The following is a 22,978-nucleotide window of genomic DNA, read 5'->3' as shown; positions in this document are numbered from 1 at the left end:
GGAGGGGGGTAGTGGGGGGTAGGTGTGGGGGATAAAATCTCAATTGTATGGCAGTGATTGTTAAACATTAAAAAATAATAATAATAAAATTAAAAAATTTAAAAAAACAAAAAAAACAAAAGAAAAATATAAGGCACGGGAGGTCAAGCTTTCAAGTATATGGAAGGTTGGACTGTGAGTGAAGAAGGATTGTTACTTTTATTGGCCCCAGGGGACAAGTAAGTTGCAGAGACAAATTCAAACTTGATGAAAGGAAAAATCTCCTATTAGTGCATGGTTTCTTAACATGAGTCTGTGAACTCTTTTTTTTTTTTAACATTTTGGTAACAATTTCAGTATAAAATGTCCACAAAATCACAGGGCATTTTCAGGTATTAAAAGCTTAAAACTACACACCTCATATAATTGGTCTTTGTAAATTCTGTGAATTTAAAAACATTATTCTGAGAAAAGGTCTTTTTACCAGACTGCCAAAGAAGTCCATAAAAAAAAAAGGTGAAGAACCTCTGCATTAGAACTCTCTCGAATAATCAAGTGGGGTTGTTGGGAAGTGATCAATATATCCAAAAAAAATTCTATCCATTTTTAAAAAGGGATTAAGACATCTAGCAATTAAAGATTCCCTCTTATCCAGTGCTTAATATAGCTCCTTTTATTCCAAAGATGTCATTGCGTAAATTCTTTTGGAAATGTACACAGATAATTTTCCAATAACCAAGCAGGTTGAGGATACTAAGTAGGCCAGTAAAGGGGATTGAATCATTGTATTATATGAGTAAGGTTGGGAAGACAAGGATTTATTTAAGTGAGGACAAGAAGGGTGGAGTTAGGAGAAGATATGGCCATAGGAAACATAACTGATTATAAGTTAAAGGTTTTGTTACACAAAAGTCAAACACGAAGTAACAGAACACACAAAGTAACAGAACACACATTTTTAGTATTCACTGACCACCTAGTTGAACTCACTTATGAAAAATAATTCCTCACTGTAAAGTAATGGATAATTGGCCACCTGGCCTGTTTTGAAGATTGGTGTTGTATTTGAGAAGAGCTGTACAAATTCAAGAATAGTGAAATAACCCAATTTTCACACTGACCATAATAATTTATTATATACTTTTTTTTAAAAAAAGCAAGCTATACATAATAGAGACATGTAGTTTTATATATAATCCACTTTTCTGTTCTACTTCATTTATGGAAATATTCTTTTTTGAGTGATATTTATTAAAGTCAGAATAATTTTTATAAACTATTTTTTTTTGTTGTTGCAAGATAGGGTTTTAAGAGGGAGAAGGCTGAGTAGGATATTAACATCTCAAGGCATGAACGAGCAATTAAATTCAATAAGCATTTATTAAGTACCTCTTATATGTGCCAAGCATGTGTAGGTGTTGGAAATACGAGGACAAAATATTTACAAAATTTTTAAAATTCATAAAATTTTTAAATTTATAAAAATTTCAGTTAAAAAAGACTTTTTATGAGGGAAGAGCTACTATCTTCTGAAGCATCCCTGTCCACCTTGAGAGACTTGTTAGGAAATTTTTCCTTAAATCAAGACTCGCATCAGACACCCTGGTGGCCAGGACAGTAGACACATGTTTTAAGATGCAGAATAAGACATATATTCTCAGACATAGCAAGGGTGGGAATTTGTTTTGTTTGATTAAGTATATTAAGTATATTGGTCACAAGGTTTTGGTTTTGGTTTTTTGGGGGGTTTTCCCTTCTGTTGAGGCTCAACTCCTAAAAGGTCAGGTAGCCTGTGAAGAGCATGGCTGAGTGATGAGATATACTCCTAACCTTCAAGACACCAAGCCCAACTGGGACCCAGTTTCTGTTTAGAGTATAAATAGAATCCGGTCTAAGCTGTGTGTGTGTGTGTGTGTGTGTGTGTGTGTGTGTGTGTCTCGTCCTTTGCTGCTGAACAGAAATGATGGCATGACTTGCACTTGACTTTATTTGAGTGAGGGAGGGCTGTGCAGGTCACCAGCCTCACTTCTCCTCCAGAGCCATCTGAATCCAGTGACCAGATATTCATCAGGATGACTGGAGGTGACCCAGAATGAGACAGTTGAGGTTAAGTGACTTGCCCAGGGTCACACAGCTAGTGAGTGTCAAGTGTCTGAGGTGAGATTTGAACTCAGGTCCTCCTGACTCCTGCACTGGTGCTCTATCCACTGCACCACCTAGCTGCAGTCTGAGCAAACCTTTGCCTGAAGGAGGAACAACTTGTCCATGGTGCCCTCCATTAGAAGTCAGGGCTCATGATGGAGAAAACTAGCTAGAGAGATTTGGATGGAGATGGCTTCCCCTGCCCAGATGCCTTAAGGCTGTTGCGTCTCAAGATCAAGTTGTGTTCTCAGCAGGAGGAGCTGAAAACTTCTAGACCCTACTTACTCATTAAATGTCCACCAATCAGGGTTGAATTTCATTTGTCAGGGGAGTTCCCCTTTAGAAGGAATTTAAGGCATTTCAATGTCTTCCCTGGTGACTTTGGTTTCTAACGCAAACCACTACCCATCAATTTATTGATTGCTGACTAGCCTAATTAATAAGTTGATTATTAATTACCCAGAAACTCTGTCAGGGTTTTCATTTTCATAGCATTTTTTAATGACTAGCTCCTGACCTTCTCTTTGGAGACTTCAGTTTACATGCTAACATCCCCGGAAGTGCCCTTGCTTCCTGGTTCATCAATCTCCTCAACTTCCATGATCTAGCTCTTCATTAAATAGGATATAAGATGGCATTAAAACAATACTTGAGTCAGGTTCAGCAAGGAGGGAAGGAGTTTTGTAACAGAGAATAAAAATGCGGACAAATATCAGGTTGAAAAGGCAAAAATCACGTATACAGCAGATACAATACTTCAGCCACATGGGCATCTTTGGTACGACTGACATTTTGCTCCTCAGACCTCTGGTAGAATAAAATTAAGTATGAGGAACACCCAGAGGACAAGTCATTCTAAACAGTAGTGCTTTGGCAATTTATTCGCCTATTTGAGCAGGTAGGTAGAACAGTGGAGATTATTGAACTGATGTCTGCATGACCTTCGTTACAATCTTGCCTCAGACACCATGTGGCCCTGGGCAAGTCACTATCCGTAAAAATGGAAAAGTGTTCAAGGCACTGAAGGATAACAGCAGACAAATTAAGAGCAAATCAAATCAAAGAAAACTAAGAAAATATTTAAAGATAACTTTCTTAGAGATGATGAAAAGGAGAACTGCAGTGGCTAGAAAGATAGAGTTTTAATACTAATTTATTGGTCAAATCCCTCGAGGTTTCTAAACTTCTTTTCCAATGAATGAGAAAATAAATATTTTATGTCCCAGGATATTGTGATAAAGGAAAGAGGGAACTGTTTCACAAATAACATACAGGAGGCATTGGAGTTTTTGGACTCCAACCTCCAACAGGTTCACTCTTGATCTGGTCAGACAGAAAGACAGTTTTGGAGGGTTAATAATCTTACTTTATTCTAGTCTAGTCTTCTCACAAGGGAGTGGCTGATAATGGGAGCACCAACTCCTACAACATTCCCTAATCACCCTTCTTGCAGGGACAACTAGCTCTACGGCACAATTGGGTCAATTGAGACAGGCATAACTTGTGCACTCTCCTAAACTCCCTCAAGCCTGAATGGGGGCTAGTTGAGGCAGGTACATGCATTCCTCTATGCATTACCCAAATCCCAAATACCCAAATTCCCCTACAGATCATTGACCAGTGTCCACTTGCTTTATAGGGCAACAGACAAAGAAGGCACCTTGCCAACATTAAGCTCACAGGTTAACTTTAGCAATATCGCCATTCTGTGCAAGTGTAGTAAATATGACATTATGTCACCCCTTATATCACTGCACAGTATCAGCAGGGCTGTCTATCATTATGATTCTAGGAAGTACTATCTAGGATCTTTGGGGCTATTCTGGGAGTTATTATCTAACACTTGGAAACTAGACATTGCCATGGCTGTGGATTCTGAGAAACTAAACTCTAAGAAAGATAACAAAATTCTCCTTACATACAAGAACAAGGGGGAAAGAACAGTTATAATAAGCTAGAAGGCAGAGGATAAGTAGTAGGTTTTTATTGTCTTTTGATAACTTGATGGTAACAACTGTGAAACTCAGGCCTGAGGAAGGCTGTAGCCTCTCCTTCTAGTCTAATGTTCTTTAGGGGGAAGTGGAAAGAATTAAACATGTATACAGCACCTACTATGTACCAGGCACTGTGCTAAGTGCTCTTTACAAATATTGATTCCCCAACCTGAGAAGTAGATGCTATTATGAACCACATTTTACAGATGAGGAAACTGAGGCACCAAGAGATTAAATAACCTGCTCAGGCTCACAGAGGTAGTAAATATCTGAAGTCAAATTTGAACTCAGGTTTTCCTGACTCCAAGTCCAGGGTTCTAGTCAGTTGGTTATCTTTCATGCTTGAAAAGGACCAAAGCAACATCACTCTGTTGGGGTCAATGTACAGTGTGTCCAGTTATAGCTGGTCAGACCAATATGAGGTTGGAAGGCTCTATTACAGGTCAGGCACAAATAACTCACAGGAATATTTGGAGTAGAGATGTCTCTAAATTTGTACATCTCATTTCTTTTGAACTACTGCAATCTGCTTTGCTCACAGAGCAGAGTGCCTTATTTGATGTGGATATGCCATGCAGAGTGGTCCTGTGCCAGTGTCTTCATGTCTCACAATAGATTCTAAAGTTCTTCAGAGACACTTTAAGAGTATCTTTTTATCCTCTGACCTCCATCTGAGTGCTTTCCTTTGGCGAGTTCTCTATAAAATAGTCTTATTAAAATAAAAACCTCTGTGAACCACAAAAATGGAAGAAGCCCCGGGTCCAAAAGTGCAACCTGGAATGAGCCAGAGTCTAATTATAGTTTACAAAGATTATAACTGCATTTATTACCTGAGAAGAAAAACTTACAAGCCGGAGTATTGAGACAATGTTCTCATCTGCTCAAGGCGGATTAGGAAAGGGTGAAGTATTTATAAATATTTGAGGTATTTGGGACTTTTTGAGGTATTTATAGTTAAGTTAGGATAAAGGGAAAAACACAATAAATTGGAAAGTCAGGCAATAAGTGGGGGTCTAGGCAGAAGATATCTATAAAATACAACAAATCAGAAAGCAGGAGGACTGTTTCTTTTTAGATAAATCAGAAAGCAAGATGCTTGCTTTCCTCTCAAAGTAGGTCAAAACTGGTTTCAGCTTTTGCAGGCATCTCTAAGTTCAGCTAAAGTTTACTTCACAAAGGATCTCTGGTATGTCAAGCAGCTGATGGCATCAGAAATCCTCCTAATTGGCTAGTTGCTGTACTATGCCATTGTCTGGTTCCCCTGTGAAAAAGGAAAGTTCTAGCATATTTAATTGGTTAGCCTTACACAGCTCAGGCACAGTCTTTTAGGCAAACTTATGCTTGGTACTCAAACAACATGACCAGCCTTTTGGAGTTAAGTTCTCTGCAGTAGAGTTTGAATGTTTAGCACTTCGGCTCAAAAAAGGACCTCGATGTCTGGTACTTATCTTGTCAGGTGACGTTCAGAATCTTCCTAAGACAATTCAAATGAAAGAAATTCAGCTTCTTGGCTTGGTTCTGGCATACTGTCCAGGTTTCACAGGCATACAACAAATGAGATTAGCACAATGGCACTGTAGACCTTCAGTTTGGTAGTCAGTCTAATATTTCTTCTCTCCCACTCCTTCCTTCAGAGCCTCCCAAACACTGAGCTACCTCTGGCAATGTGTTCATCAACCTCATCATCTATGTAGACATCCCCAGGAAATATACTGCCAAGGTAGGTTAACTTATCCACAGCATTCAACATTTCTGCACTTGCTGTAGCTGATGGTTCCATGCATGGATGGCATGGTGCTGGCTGGTGGACAACCTCTGTTTTCTTGGTGTTTATTATCAGGTCAAAATTAGTACAAATGGCAGGGAATAATCCATACTCCTTTGCAGCTCAGTCAGAGGCTGTATAGAGTGTATAATCATCTTCTAACAAAGAGTTGCATACCAATTCTCCCTCCACTTTAGTCTTAGCTTATAGCCTTTTCAAATAATTGCAGCCTTTCAAAATAATTTACCCTCAATGTGATAGCTGATTTTGAGGGTAACCAACAGGTCTCAAATCTGTGGGTGAATTAGAGGAATGTCTATGAAGACTATCCTCAGTGGTGGATGAGAACAATTTGTTCCAAAGGACATTAAGGCACCTGAAACAGAAACTTCAGGGATAGAAGACACCAAGGTCATCCTGAGCCACTGTCATTTGTCTTGACTTCTGTCCTGATTTGGACTTCAATTGCTCAAGAAGACAGTGAGGTTGAGGATGTGAATTCAATTCACAAACAAGTCAAGAAATCACCCATGATGTCATTGGTCCTCTTTGAAAACAAGAGTTGTGGACTGATTCAACCATTCTAGAGAACAATTTGGAACTATGCCCAAAGGGTTATAAAACTGAGTATAACCTTTCGATGGGGTTCAGACTCTGGGAGCCTCCTTGAGCTCCCCTTGAATCTTCCCACTTAATCTGGCCATTCTTACTCAAATCTAGTCTTCCCTTTTGTTCTGGCAGTCTCAGAAAGCCCATGGGCTTTTCATTATCACTGTGCTCAGGTCTCTATTGCACTGCCTACCCTTGATCCCATCAAAACCCCATTCCCTAGGCTGCTGACCACTCCCAACAAGATCTTCCCTAGAGTCTATCTGTATTCACCCCAGGGTACCAGTCATTCCCATACCACCCCCATCAAGACATCTGGATTGCCCCACCTGCCTCTGTCCCAAGCCCTCCATAGTCTAATATCTCCTGATTGCCTCCAGCTGTTTCCAACCCTTGACCAATCATCCCCTCTACCAGACCACCCCCAGATTCCTTCTACAGTCTTTTCTCTATTTAAGTTTCATCTCACCTCCATGAAGGTACTCAGATTTCAATCCAGCTCAGACTCTATCTAGCTGCGATTCTATCCGACCCACTTTGCAATTCAAGCTTTACAAATACTTAGACTCCTTCAGAGTCAACCCAGTAAGGCGAATCTTTAATAAACTTTGTTTTCTTTGGCTTTAAGAAGGCTTGGGTCGAATTCATTCAAGCAGGACCCGGTGTGTTGGTGTTGGTATTTCAGGATCCCCAGCACCACTAAACCTCCTCACTTTGACCCAGCAATACTACCTCCAGGTCTGCATTCCAAGAGATAAAAAAAGAGGAAAGTTTTTATATGTACAAAAATATTTATCTCAGCTCTTTTTGTGGTGGCAAACAATTGAAAATGAAGGGAATGCTCATCAATTAGGGAATGATTGAACAAGTTGTGGTTTATGATTGTAATGGAATATTATTGTGCTAAGAAATGATGAGAAGGATGGTTTCAGAAAAACCTGGAAAGGCTTACATAAACTGATGCAAATGAAGTGAGAACCATGAGACCATTGTATATGGTAACAGCAATACTGTAAAATAACCAACTGTGAATGACTTTGTTATTCTCAGCAATAAAATGATCTAAGACAGTTCTGAAGGATTTATGATGAACAATGCTGTCCACTTCCGAAGAAAGAACTGGTAAGGATTTGAATGCAGATTGAAGCATACCTTTTTAAACTTTATTTTTCTTGGTGAGTTTTTTTTGGTCTCTTTTCTTTCACAATATGACTAATATGGAAATATGTTTTGCATGACTGCACATGTATGACATATCTAATTGCTTACCTTCTCAATGAGGGGGAAGTTAGGGAGAGAAAAAAGAATTTGGAACTCAAAATTTTTTTTTAAAATGTTAAAAATTATTTTTACACATAAATTAAAAAATCATATATATGTAAAATTGTACCTTATTTAGTAGGATATAAGTGTAGAATTATAGAAATGCTAGAGATCATCTAGCTCAGGTGTTCTTAACCTGGGGCCCATGAATTTGTGTTTGTGTATGTATGGTTTTTTTTTTTAACATTTTGATCACTATGTTTCAATATCATTTGTTTCCATTGAAATCTTCCGTATTCATATGCATTTAAAAGCATTATTCTGAAAAAGGGGTCCACAAGCTTCACCCGGCTCAATTTTCTCATCTTAAAGGATAAGTAAACCGTATTCCAGAATGGTTAAATGATTTACTAAGGTTATTCAGCTGATGAGTCATAGAATGGGGACAAAAACTGACATCTTCAAACTCTCAGTCTAGTACTCTTTATAGTTTACCCCTTAGTTCAATACCACACTGTTTCCAGAGGTGAAAATCTTCAACAATTCTGCAGCAGATTCTAGGCTCATTTGATCTCAAGAGACCTATACCACCATGAGTAACCCCATATCACCCCACTTCTTAACCCCGTTCTTAAATGCCTTGGGTACAAAGACCAAGCTAAGTATTCTATTAATCTGTTGTAAACCTGTGTGTGTAACTAGCATAATGCCCTGCACTTAGTAGAGAGTATCATAGAAGCCACATTAATATTAGGTTTCCTCCACTGCCCCATTATTGGTGTTTCTGTGACTCACCTCAGGCAAAAGGGAGGGATCATTCTGAAAAAGCAGGACTTTGAGCTCCGATTCATTGATGCCAAAAAGGGCATTATTTTTCAAGATTTTGCTATTTCCAGGCAAATGAATATCATGGGAAAATCTGCATTTGTACCTAGGAGAAGGTGAGACGTGAACAAAATTTCAAGTGAATGATAAGGCAATCAATAGAATTTACTGTCTCGATTCTTATCTAATCAGATTAATAGTATCATACCAACAGGACTACCCCATTTAATAAAGAAACTGGTTTACTCATGTTTGTTACTCTTTGTAACAGATCTATTTTCTTGATAAATGCTGGAGAAGATGTGGGGAAAATTGGGAAACTAATACGCTGTGGGTGAAGTTATGAACTGATCCAACCATTCTGGAAAGCAATTTGTAACTATGTCCAAAGGGTAAACAAACGGTACATACTTTTTGCTTCATCAATATCATTACTAGGTCCATATCCCAAGGAGTTTTTTAAAATGAGAGAACCTAGTTGTACAAAAATATTTATAGCAGCTCTTTTCTAGCAGCAAAAAATTGGAAATTCTTTTGGTATATGATTGTAATGGAATACTATTGTGCTATAATAAATGACAAACAGAATGCTTTCAGAAAAATCTGGAAAAATTTGCATAAACGGATGCAAAGTGAAACCAGGTGAACACTATACACAGTAACAACAATACTGTATGATGATCAATTGTAAGTGACTTAGCTATTCTGATCCAGAACAATTCCAAAGGACTCATACTGAAAAATGCTACCCTTCTCCAGAGAAAGAACTGATGGAGTCTGAATGCAGATCAAAACATACTGTTTTTCACTTTATTTCTTCTGTGTTTTTTTTCTTTCAGTCTATTTCTTCTTCAATAACATGATAAATATGGAAATCTTTTACATGATTGCACATATATAAGCTACATCAAATTACTTACCGTCTCAGGGAGGGAAGAGAGAAGGGATAGAGAAAATGTGAAACTTAAAATTTTTTAAAAATTCAGTGTCAAAAACTGTCTTTGCATGTAATTGAGAAAAAAACAAAATGTTCTTTTTTTTAAAAAAGTCCATTTTCCCAAAAATGTAAGTTTGTCCTTTGTGTGCAGAGATGGGGAATATAAGTGGGAAACAGAGAAGATGCTAAGATTGGTTGGTGTTGATTACTGTTGTTGAATTGTGTTTATCATTTTTCTTTCACTTTCTTTTTTATTTTTTGCTACAAGAGCTGTCTCACTCAGTAGACAAGTAGACAATGTTAAAATAAATGAAGTTGACGATGGCTAAAGAAATTGTGGTATATGAATGTAATGGACTATGATTGTGCCATAAAAAATGATGAAATGAACAATTTCAGGAAAAAACTAGGAAGATATTTATGAACTGATGCAGAGTGAAGTAAGCAGAAATGAGAACAATTTATACAATGATAGCAAATATTATAGAGAAAAACAACATTAAAAAGCTTTAGAATTCTGATGAACAAAATGAGTGCAAAAAAAATTATTTAAATACATCGCTATGCACTTCTGGATAGAGAAGTGATTAACTTAAAATGCAGAAAGAAAAATACATTTTCAGACATCAGTAATGTTGGGATTTGTTTTGCCAGACTGGGTAGATCTATACTGAGGGATTTATTGTTTTAATTTAATCCCAAGGAAAAAAGTAGAAGGGAGAATACTTGTTTTAAGTATTAAATTATTTAAAAATTCTATTCTCTCTATGTTGTAGATGAAGAAAAAGGGAAGATAAATGGTTTTATGTAGTCACATATACTAGTCAGTCAGTCAACAGGAATTTGTTAAACAATTACTATGTGCCAGGCACTGTGCTAAGTGACAAATAAAAAGGCAAAAACTGTCCCTGCCCTCGAGGAGCTCATGTTCTATGAAGGAGACAACCTAAAAAAATACATACATATATACTAAATACAGTGTAAATTGAATGTAATCTCAGAGGTAAGAGAGTAATAGATTAGGGGGTTCAGGAAAGGCCTCCTGAAGGAGGTAATATTTGACCTGAATATCGAAGGAAGTCCAGGAAAATCAGAGGCAGAGGTGAGGAGATGGAGCATTCCAAGTATGAGAGACAGTCAGTGCAAAGACATTGAATTGGAGCATGGAGTGTTGAGTATGAAGACTAATGCATAGGCCAGTGCAGTTGGCTTATCTTACAGTTCAGGAATAGGCAACAAGTATAAGAAGACTGGAAAGGCAGGAAGGGGCTAGGTTTGCAGGGCTTTAAATGTCAAACAGAGAAACATACATTTGATCCAGAAGGTGAGTGGGAACCACTTGAGTTTACTGAGTAGAGTACAGATGGAGTCAGAACTCACTTTATAAAAATCGCTTTGACAGATGGCATATCACTTTGGAGGATGGACTGTACAAATGTAGAGATCTGAGCTGGGGAGTCCGAAGAGAATCATATTTCAATAGTTTAGTTGTAAGTTCATGAGGACCTGGATCAGGGTAGTCATTTTTTGAGGGTAATAAAGGGAAAATATATGTGTCTGTATATGTACATATGCATATATATGTAAAAGGGATTATATGTGTGTATATATACACATATATACACACATATATATATACATACACAAATATATACATGTAAACACACACACAAGAGATGTTGCAAAGGTTAAAAACAACATAAGAGATTGGAGGCAGCTGGTAGCACAGTAGAGCTATAACAGGTCTGTGGGATTTATGGGGTATTCAGGGAGGAATAGCCCTTCTGGTATGAGGGCTTACTGAGCCCCATTCAGGGCTGCTCATCTATCTTTGGTGTCCACCTTTCAACCAACTCTCACCCGCGGCTTCAAGAATCTATGTAGCATGTGCAGAGGCCACATACTGGAAAAACTGCCTCAGCAGACCAGCTAAACCAGGTTGAGGGTAACTAACAGACCTCAAACTGTCAGTGAGTTACCAGGATGTCTACCCCAAAACTTCCTCTGTCCAAATGGATGGATGAGAACAATTTGTTCCAACAGCTGTGAAGATGGTTGAAGTAGGCACTGTGGAGCATTTAAAATTTGGTCAGACATTCCCTGCATCCTGGACCATTATCGCCAGATGTTCTGAATTTTGTCTTGCCACCAGATTTCAATGACTCAGAAAGAGAGAGTGAGTCTGACAACTTTATGTAACTCTACCTCACATAAATCCAATTCCTGCACAAGTCAAGATATCACCCCATGATGTCATCCGTCCTATTGGAAAACAAAAGACAAACAATAGATATGTAGCCTAGAGTCAGGAAGTCCTGAGTTCCAAGCCAGTCTCAGACACTAATTATGTGGCCCTGGGAAAGTCACTTAATTTCTGTTTGCCACAGTTTCCTCAACTATATAATGGGGATAATAATAGCACCTTCCTCCCAGGGTTGTCAAGAGGACCAAATGGATAATATTTGTAAAAAGCACCTAGCACAGTTCTTGGCATATAGTAGGCACCATGTAAATGTTTATTCCCTCCATTCCAGATTGGTTATGTAGGGGAATGAGAATGAAGGATCAAGGATGACACCCAGGTGTAGAACCTGAATGGTGGTACCCTCTACAGCAATTAGAAAGTTGAGAAGAGGGGAGCATTTGAGGTTAAAGAGGAATTCTGTTTTGGACATTTTGAGTTTGAGATGTCTGTGGGACATCCAATTCACAGTGTTTTAAAGGTCAGATATATAGGTGTGGGAATTATCTCTATAGAGATAACATTTGAACTTATAGGAGTTGATAGATTACCAAGAGAAACAGGAGAGAGAAAAGGGCTCAGGAGAGACTTAGGAAACACCCAAGTTTAGTAGGCATAACCTGAAAGAAGATGCAGCAATGGAAAATGAGAAGGAACTACAGTCAAATAAAAGATTTTATAGTAGTAGCTTGTAATTTGATTAGTTTATTCTCTCTAGTGTTCTAAACAGTTTATGGAAATTGCCTTTACCAGTCTCTCTAAAGACAGCCATATAGTATGGTCTTAGGGAAGTTAAAAGATGCCCAGGGTCACACAGCTGATATTCCTTGGAGACTAGACTTGAGTCCAGGACCGGAACTTCTTGACTGAAAAGTCAAACCTCTGTCCTCTGTTCATGTATTAGTTATTTCCTCTTTCTAGACTGTGAATCCCATGAGGGCAGAAACAGTCTTATTTAATCTTTACATCTCCCCAGGGCTTAATCTTCATCTCTCTACTTTTTTTTTTTAAACTAGATCTGGCATTTTATTCCAGATGGGAATTCTCTTTGAGGAAACTCCTCCTGAAGTGCAGATCAGCAATTGTTATACAATTTAAATTCTTAGTGACTTCCCCAAGGGTCACCCAGCAAGTATGTGTCAAAGGTTGGAACTGAACCAATTTCTTCATCTTGGCTGAGGCCAGCCCTGTACTATTCTATTATATAATAGTTACTCAACATCTGGTTGTTTTGTTTTTAATTCAGCGTGTCCTTAACTCTGAAGGATACATAGAAGATATATGGTACATATATTTCAAATTCTCTCCATATACTACATGGACTTCCTTCTCAACCAGTACATATGGAAAACAAAAATATAAAACAGCATAAATAGTAAATAAAAAGCCTGATTCCTAGTCAGGAAAACCTGGGTTCAAGTCTCATCTTTGATAAACACCAGCAGCAGAACCATGAGTCAGTCATTCAGTTTCTTAGCATCCCAGACAATTCTCTAAGACTATAAATTTCAGAGCAATTTACTCTTTGGTGTTGGTAGAGGATGTTTCTTTAGCAGGTATCAACTATACACATGAAACCACAACACTGGTCCCTGTCAAAACCCACCAAAAAGATGCTGAGGTCTGAAAGAAACAGGATTTTCATATCACCATTTTTTAAGGGGTTTGCTGAGACACACTCTAAGAAAATCATGTACCTATCCCTGGGTTCCTATCTTATTTTCAGCTGCTCTCAATTCCACTTAGTTAAGGAGTGACCTGATAATCAAAACATTTACTGCTAAAATAAAAGGTGTTACCTCTCTCAGAGTTAGTGCTGTATCTCTATTTTCACCAGCATTTTATTTCTACCCCTTCCCCCTTTTAAAGGGGAAACAGCAACTGTCAGGCTGACTCCACAAAGCCTCCTCCACATAGACTCCACAAAGCCAAAAAGTACCTTCCCCTCTTCCTCTAAGGTAATAAAAAAATGATGGAAGACATTGTAGTATAGTAAAAAGAATACTAAACTAGTAGTTAAAAGTTCTAGTTCTGCATCGTACACCATAATAGCAACAGTGTTGGATGATCAATTTTGATAGACCTGGTTCTTCTCAGCAATACAATGACAAATTGTATACAAAGACAATTCCAAAAGATTCATGATGCAAAAGGCTCTCCACTTCCAGAGTAAGAACTACAGAGTCTGAATGCAGACCCAAGCATGCTATTTTCACCTTCTAAAATTTTTTCTTTCTTGTGGTTTTTCCCTTTTGTTCTGAGTCTTCTTTCATGACACGTCTAAAGTGGAAATGTATTTAATATGATTATACATATACAATTTATATCAGATTGATGAGGTACAGGCTCTGGGAACCCCCTTAAACTCTCCTTAAATCTTCCCACTTGATCTGGCATTTGCCTGAGGCCATAAACCTTCCATTATCACCAAGTCCAAATCTGTTACCCTTAACCTAGCCTAGCCCTTCATTGTCTGTTATCTCCAAGTAGTCTTCATCTGCTTCCCACCCGGGATTCTATCAAAATCTCAATCTCTTGGTTCTTGGTGCCAGACCTCTAGTCATCCCAGTTACTGGACACTCCCATCAAGATCCTCCCTGGACCCCTCGTCCCATCACCTCAGACTACTTGGTCACCCCTGGATCCCTTCCACAGTCTTTCTGTATATGAGCCATCCTGCTTCCATGAAGGCTCTCAGATTCAATTTAGCTCAGATTCTATCTGACCCACTGGCATTAGCATTACAAATACTCAGATTCCTTAAGAGTCTACCCAAGATGATGGATTTTGTTTTTATTTGGCTGAAAGAAGACTTGAGCCAATTTCATTCAGGAAAGACTCAGTACATTAGTATTTTGGGGTCCTAAGCACCCCTAAACTTCAACAAGATTACTTGCTTTCTTGGGGAGGTGGATTACTCCCTTTCTTGGGAGAGGAAGGGGGAAAAAATTTAGAACTCAAGATCTTATAGAAATGAATGTTGAAAAAAATTTTTTAAACATTTTAAGTTATAAAAAATAAAATAAAGTCAAGTCTTTCCCTCAGGGGAAAAAAAGGTCTAGTTCTAGCCTTTCAGGCTGTTTCCTTACCTTTAAAATATGAATACCTAGATCTTAATAATCAAATGAAAAAATTTATGGGGTCCTTTGTAAATGAAAAACCTTCATGTTTGTAAGTTGCCAGTCCCTTCCAATGGGTAATGTGATGCCACCAGAAGCTTTTGAACAATGGAAAGAGTTGGTCTTTCCAAAAATAAAAAAAATGGAGACAAGATTTGGAAAGGAAAAAACCAGGAAGGGGCAAGAGGAGTCAGGAACCTTTTTTTTAACATTCTAGACCAAAAGCATCAGGGCTTTAGGCGTCTTAGGCTCCTAGTTTTTCTTCCTCCCTTTATTAGCAACTGGATTAGAATTTCTTTCTTTTTTTTAAGAGGGGAAGACTTTCCCAGTCACAGCCCCTGGAGAGGCCTTCAGTCAGGATTCTTTGCCCATTTATATAAGTCTTCCCTTTGCTTACCTACCACCAACAATAAAACAAAAGAAAGAACTCTTATCATCATATTTTCCAATGTCATCCCTTATAAGGAAATAATTACAGTTCTGCTTCTTTTTTCTGTCTATGCTTTAATGAGGAGCCAGCTTTTTCTTTTCTAGTTTTTTTCTGACACTCTCATGCCTTTGCTGAATTCCTGCTGGAACTTAGTGTGGCCTTGCTCATGTTAACAATGCTTCATTATCCTTACAGCTCTGCTTCTGACTCTCAGGACTTCTCCCCTTTTCAACTCCCTTTTTATATTGCCTTCCCCTATTAGAAAGTAAATATCTTAATGGAATTGTTTTCTTCTGCTTGTATTTGTATCTCCCTGACTGCTAGGGTGCTGCCTGCCAGCCACATAGCAATTATTTAATAAGTGCACGTAGCCAAGGATGCCTCCTTCCTGTTACATAAGGAGACACTCCAACTCTCAGCTCCGGACATTTTCTCTGGCAATCCCTCAGGTCTGGAATGCTCTCCCTCCTCATTTCCACCTGCTATCTTCCCTGGTTTCCTTCTAAGTCCCAACTAAAATTTCACATTTTTCAGGAAGCCTTTCCCAATCTTTCTTAATTCTAGTGCCTTCCTTCCATTAATTATTTCTCATCTATCCTGTATATAGCTTGTCTAGATACATATATTTGTTTGCTTGTTGTCTTACCCTACTAGATGGTGAGCCCCTAGATGACAAGTACTTTTGTCTTTTTCCATCCCCCAGAATTTAACACAGTGTTTGGCATACAATAGGTGCTTAATAAATGTTTATTGACTGACTCACTGACCAGGGAGCAACAGGATCTTGAAACCCTAAAGAGCCTCCATATTTTGTAAATTCAGTCCTAATCCTAGCTGCCAGCTCTGGAATGCTTATGGTACCAGTATAATACAATTGTATTGCAGTAGCAATGATCCAACCCTCAGTTCAGGGTTAGAAAGACCTCAAATGTTATGATTTCAATCACTGATCTCAAAGGATTAGTAGTGGTGCTATTTCTTCTTCCTTTCCTAAAATAGTTCTTCCTCCACCTCAATACTCAGGAAGCCTGGCTTGAAAAATAAAGTAGTAGGGAGATCAAAGGTGAAGTAGGTGGGGATTGATGACTAATACAAGTAAAGAGAAATCTCCAGACAGAAGTAGGGTAGAGTAAATGACGTAGAAATCTTGTACAGGAGTGGTCTGTGGGTGGGTCTGAAAATGGATTGGGCAGCCAAGTGGTATCAGCTGTTGTTTTAACCCACAACCTACAACACCAGGAAATGGAATTGATCTTAATTAGCGGATTCCACTCCTGCTATGGTGATAAATGGGAGACTATATGGTCAACGCTGATACAATTTCCAGGAGTTTCTGCTTTAGCATTTTTCAATCTTAAATCACCTTTTAAAATTCACATGGAATGCATGTGTATGTTTGTATGCACACACACATATCTATCATATGCACATAGATTGTGTGTGTGTGTGTGTGTGTGTGTGCACGTGTGTTTGTGATTGGGGGCAGCTAGGTGGTACAGTGGATAGGGTACCAGGTATGGAGTCAGGAAGACTCATCTCATTAAAATCTGTCCTCAAACACTTACTAGGGCAAGTCATTTAACCTTGTTTGCCTCAGGTCCTTATATATAAAATGAGCTGGACAAAATGGCAAACCACTCCAGTATCTTAGTTAAGAAAACTGCAGGTAGGGTCATGAAGAGTCACACATGACTGAAATGAATAAACAACAACAAAATACGTGTAATTATATACACACACATATATAAATTGTTATCCTCATATGCCCACCTCACACTCAATATGCTTAACCTTGTTGTCCAAGGCCAGTTTTTCACAGTGACCTTCCCTTTGTTCCCAACCATCCCTTTGACTTTCAAAGAAGGAAAAAAAATCCCGTAAATACCACAAATTTCATCATGAATTGGGATACACATGGGAACTCTCTGTCCCCAGTGTCACTACCCTCCCCTCCATTTGTAGCAGAATCAAACCCACGGCATCAGAGTTACAAAGCAGAGTTGGAGAAGGAAGGCATCATTGGAAATGCATGTGGGGAAAATTCCAGTTTATTTTAGGGGCAAAGACAAACATTCATCTCAGAATCTGTATTACTTAGGGTTGGAGGTTTTCTCACTGGGCTTTTAAGGAGCAGTGAGGCCCAAGAGTACAATCAAGGCAGCAAAACAGAACAAGGTTTGGTGATAACTTGTCTTTGTTAGCAGGTAAAAGTCAACATTTAATAATAACAATAACTAACATTTATATAGCACATACTATGTGCCAGGCTCTGTGCTGAGAGTTTTATAATTATTATTTCATTTAATCCTCACAACAACCCTGGGGCATAAGTGCTATAGTTACCCCCATTTTTACAGATGAGAAAACTGAGGCAAAGAGAAATTAAGAGATTTTGCCCAGGGTCATACAACTAGAAAGTATCCGAGGTTGCATTTGAATTCAGATCTTCCTGATTCCAGACCCAGAGCTCTATCTACTACCGACACCTAGCTGCCCATATATTGACTAGCACCATGCCCTCTCTACAACCAATGAACAGCCTGTGTTAAGTATAAAATTTGGACTTGAGACAAGAGGGCAATTTTTTTTACACTTCTAGCCCATAAATTTTCCATTTTAAGAAGCTGGAGAAGGAACTATGCCCAAAGGGTTATGAAACCATGTATACCCTTTGACCAAGCAATACCATTAGAACATGGAAAGACTTACATGAACTGAGGCAAAGTGAAATGAACAGAACCAGGGGAATATTGTACAAAGTGACAGCAATATTGTGTGATGACCTACTGTGAATAACTTAGCTATTCTCAGCAATACAATGATCCAAGACAGTTCTATAGGATTTATGATGAAAGGGTCCTGTCAATCTCCAGAGAAAGGACTGGTAGAACCTGAATGCAGATCAAAGAAACTTTTTCTTTATTTTTCTTGGGGTTTTTTTGTCGGTTTTTTCTTTAACAGAATGCCTTACATGGAAATGTGTTTTGCATAACTGCACATGTATAATCTATATCAAATTGCTTACCTTCTCAATGGGAGGGAGGGGAGAGAGGGATAGAATATGAACCTTACAATTTGAAAGAAATAAAAGGATGTTAAAACTGAGAAAAAAAAAAGCTGGAGAAGGGCATTGGTGATATATGGTAAAGTCCTTTTCCCACTTCCCATAACTCCCACTTGGGGACTTCCATTCCCATTCTCTCTCCTTGTGATTTTTCAGGGCATCTGGTAATACTCTCTATTTTCCCCTCCTACCTTAGAAAGGACTTGAGTTAAGTGTTTATGGGGGGGAGGGGTGAGAAATAGAATAGATTTAAGGTCCAAGGGCAGGAAAAGTCATTTACGTTGGAGGGGAGGGGACATTTGTCAGAGGGAAATGGAGAGCAGTGTAAAGACACGGAGTGGTAAAACAGCTGAAGTAAGGTGTTACAGGTACAGTGTTTCTCAGTTGGAAGAGAGAACCTCTTCTAAAAAAGGAACATAGCATCTTTTCTTTGTCAGCTAATCCCATTTCAGGGCTCTAAGGAAGCAGACCTTTTCCTCATTCTCAATGTCCCTGAGAACAGGCATTTTTTCTGGCATATGCACAGAGTTCTTAAATATATGTGTTCCTAGAAATCATCAAAACTGAGCAAGAAAAACCATAGGGTTTATGGGGAAAAGGAGATTGGGGTGGTTGGGGTAACGCTCCAATAGGAGGATCACAGCTTTGGTGCAGCCTCATGGGAGGTACCCTGGGGGACCACCATGCCTACACACACACACATATACACAAACAAACAAGCATACACATACACACACGCAACCCCAGCTAGGATCACAGCTTTGGTGCAGCCTCATGGGAGGTATGGGTGACCCACCACAGGCCTTTTCCTACTGGGAGACATTAATTACACTGGAATATAGATTCCACCAAGAATTCCCCATTGCTAATCACCACCATCCCCCTCCTCTCTTTTTGTTTTGCACAAATTCAGCATTTTTAAGAGTGAGCTTATTTGAACAAGTAAATGTATTACCTGATAGCAATTCAGCTTTCTGAAAATAGGATTCATTAAAAGCCTTCAGCAATCAGAGGGAGGGGGGAACTAATGATAATGACAGAAATTTGGATGTTAAGTGTCCTGGATTCCCAGCTCCATTCTTGCCATTTCAACCCTCTTATAGATCTATACTTCAGTCCCATTTCACACCCAGGGAAATGGAGAAAATACTACTCTCTTGATTCAAAATTGGAGAGGATTTTGCTAAATGTGAAGTGTAGTTGTTTTTCTATTGGGTGATATGTGGGAGCAGAAAAAGATATGGAATGGGGAAAAGAAACTGAAAGGGCAGGAGCAGAAGAACAAGTAATTGGTAGAAATGCACCCTCTTCTCTAGTTCCCCTTAACTCCCATGTTTCTGGTTAAGTTCCTGATAATGTGCAATACTTTGCATCTATGGGGGTTGGAAATGTGGAGGAAAAGGGGAGGAATTTGGCCTCACAAATTTCTTTTCACACATTCTTAACAAGCAAACAAAAAAACACATTTCACTCTTCTGGACTGTGAAAAAGCTATGAAGTTATTATTCTTCCACTGTCAACTGAATAACCATATGTTTATCAACCCCCTACCTTTATTCCTGGATTGAAGGAAAAAGAGAAAAAGATTGGGGATGCATTGGGAGATCAGATCATGAGCTCTTTGTTGTGGTTTAGTCAATAATAGTCTTGTCTGACTCTCTGTTCTCTCTTTGGGGGTTTTTTGGTAAAGATCCTGGATTGGCTTTCCTTTTCCTTCATCAGCTCTTTTTGAAAACCTAGCTATCTTCGGTTTCTTTATCTCCTTTTCCTTTCAGTTTCATTTCCCTTAACCAGCTAGGGGAATGGAAACCAATAAGTGGGAAAAGGACCTTTGAGACTTGGAGGTTCAGCCCCTGTGGAAGCTGTTCAAGAGTCTACCCAGGACTTTGGCTGATTCACAAAATCCTCCTTTTCCACTTAGACTTAGCTTAGAAATCCCGTAGGGCCTGAAATAAAGACAAGAACACAGGGCTGAGGCTCAGGAGAAACCCTGTTCTAGTCATTGCCTTCCTTCAGTCTTGATCTTTGACCTTGGGGAACTTATTTCCCCAGTTCAGTTCAGTTCAGTAAGCATTTATTAAGCATCTACTACTAAGCAAGACACAGTACTAGGGATCAAATCCTGAAGCCAGGAGAGCCGAAGATTAAAAAAAAATAGTGCCTGCCCTAAAAGACCTTACAACCTACTGGGGCTGTTTCATCTCCTGTGAAATTAGAAGCCGAATAGGTTTCGTTCTCTAAGAATCCAACCCAAATATTTACCCAAAGTAAATATTTTTTAAACTCCTAATTTGTGCCAGACCCCATACTACCGCTAGGCAGTAACAAAACTGTTTCTGGACCTTGACCTCAAATAGTTTACATTTTACAGGACAATACAACCCAGAGAGGGACAGACATAGGGCCAAACCTGTGATTTCACTGGTATAGGGATTTTCCCGATTAGGAAATTCCTCGCCAGGAAATTCCCTCCACCGGTACAGGCTGGCATCGTCTCTGCAACTTATAGTTTGGAGAAATAAGTACAAAATGATTGAGGCTGGGGGAGGGAGTCGGTCAAGAGGAAAGCCTCTTTCATACAGCTCCAGCCCTGCCTGCCTCTGTGCATCTGGAGGCCCCGGGAGCACAAAGAGCTTCAGGAAGATGCTATTCGTGCGTGTCTCCTCCATCTCATCCCCTCTGCCATCTTCGCCACCACCCCCACCCTGGCCAGTTCCCTCTTCCTCCCGCCCCGCCCCACTAGCCTCCGCACACTCACCCCTGCTTCTTATACCGGCACCTATCTTGAACGAACAGTTTGCAAATGTGTAGCCGCTCGCAGCCGTCACATTCGTCCCTCAGGTAGTGGCCGCAGAGGCGCAACGGGCTCACGGCCACGGCCACGGCCACGGAGGGGTCCTCGTCCTCCACCAGCAAGAAGCGCTCGGGCCCGGCCTCCCGCAGGATCTGGTTCAGCTGCGCCTCGGACCAGCCGATCTTCTGGCTCAGTTGGCGGACATCAGAGGAGCCCGCCTTGTTCTCGCACAAGAGTTTGGTGAGGAAGCAGCTGACCCCCGGATCTCCCATGGTCCGCAGCCGGCCCAGGAGCCCCGAACCGAACCGGAGCCGCAGCTGGAGCAGCAGCAGGAACAGCAGCAGGAACAGCAGCAGCAGCCGACTCCTCCCCTCCTCACCACCGAAAGGTAAAGCCCTAGCCCTAGGCGGGCCGAGGAGAGGGGTGGGCCCTAGCTTGGGAAGGGGAGGGAAAGGGGGCTGCGGTCTCTCTGAACAAGGAGACCAGAGCCAATCGCGAAGCTGGAATGGCCATTTCTCCGAGCGGCCGCAGGCCCGGGCCAAGTCCTCGTCCCTTTCCTTGTTTCCCTTTTGGTGAAAAGGAAATTGCAACCCGTGAGCATTTCTTTCACTTCCCCGGGAAGCCCTCCGCAACACACACACACACACACACACACACACACACACACACACACACACACACACACACACACCACACACAGACACACACACACAGACACCACACACACACACAGACACACACACACACAGACACAGACACCACACACCACACACACACACAGACACACACACACAGACACAGACACCACACACCACACACACACACAGACACACACACACTTGCCAGGATAAAGATACAACGGATTATTGTTAGTTGACGCATGCCCCTTACTGACCCTCTCTGCTGCACCCCACTCTCAGACATATGACAACCTCAGCTGTCTCACTGGGTGAGGAAGAGGATACTAGGTTAATTAGGAGATAAGCAGAACTCCCCCATCCGAAGAATACAGAAGGTTCCGTGGTATTTCCGTGCTGGAGAGAGAAAGCAGTGGTCCTGGGCTGACTTCTTTGTTCTCGCTGTGGCTCATTCTCAAACCTAACTCGACTCTGATCATCTGGACGTTTTCCATGATTCCTCTAGTTGGTTAAGACATTTTTCTGCAAGAAATTTTACATTTCTTCTTGTAAATAATGCAACGCATTATTTTGTATTTTGTATTTTATATTTACTATACTACATATTTATATTATGTATAATATATTTGATATGTGTATTTTATATATGTATGTGTATATATACATACATACATACATAAAATCTATGATTGTGTCTTATTACTTCATTAGACTTGAAACCCAAGAAGTCAGGGATTCTAGAGACATTAAACTTTCTTAACTTTCCTTCAGATTTAGCACAGTGCCCTGCACACAGTAGGCACTTAATAAACATTTGCTGCTGAATCAAATTGCAGCCACTTGCTGGATAGATACCAATTTCATAGGCATAGTATAGTAGTGATGAGGAAATAAATAATCAATCAGCCAGCATTTATTAAACAATTACTCTGTTCTAGTCACTATGCTAAGATTAGGGATGCAAAGACAAAAAGTGAAAGTCTCTGTCTTTATGAACCTTCGATTCTAATGGGGTAACTACGTGTATACAAATATATTTGTGAAATAAAATCTCAGCATTCATGACACAAGCCTGTCAGAAACAAATCTGTTAATTAAATTTTAAGCATGTCTTCTTAGAGAAATTCAAAGGGATAGAGATTTGACTGCCTTTGAGAACAAAGGGCTGGAGGTTAAC

General features: G+C 39.7%; 1 protein-coding gene across 1 annotated transcript in view; it reads right to left on the bottom strand.

Annotated features, from left to right (window-relative positions):
• ZC3HAV1L (ZC3HAV1 like) overlaps window positions 1–21,759 on the bottom strand; it is a 64,727-nt gene extending 42,968 nt beyond the window's left edge. The window contains exons 1-2 of the mRNA XM_072652593.1: window positions 21,128–21,759; window positions 8,548–8,683 (exon numbers count right to left, since the gene is read on the bottom strand). Of these exons, the coding sequence (XP_072508694.1) occupies window positions 8,548–8,683; window positions 21,128–21,435 (444 nt within the window). The 5' untranslated portion in view covers window positions 21,436–21,759. The remainder of the gene's footprint in view (window positions 1–8,547; window positions 8,684–21,127) is intronic.
• Window positions 21,760–22,978: the final 1,219 nt, after the last annotated feature.

Source organism: Notamacropus eugenii, chromosome 3 (assembly GCF_028372415.1).
Source record: "Notamacropus eugenii isolate mMacEug1 chromosome 3, mMacEug1.pri_v2, whole genome shotgun sequence".
Classification (NCBI taxonomy): domain Eukaryota; kingdom Metazoa; phylum Chordata; class Mammalia; order Diprotodontia; family Macropodidae; genus Notamacropus; species Notamacropus eugenii.
Note: the sequence above shows the minus strand (reverse complement) of the source record. Positions and strands in the feature narration are given on the sequence as shown.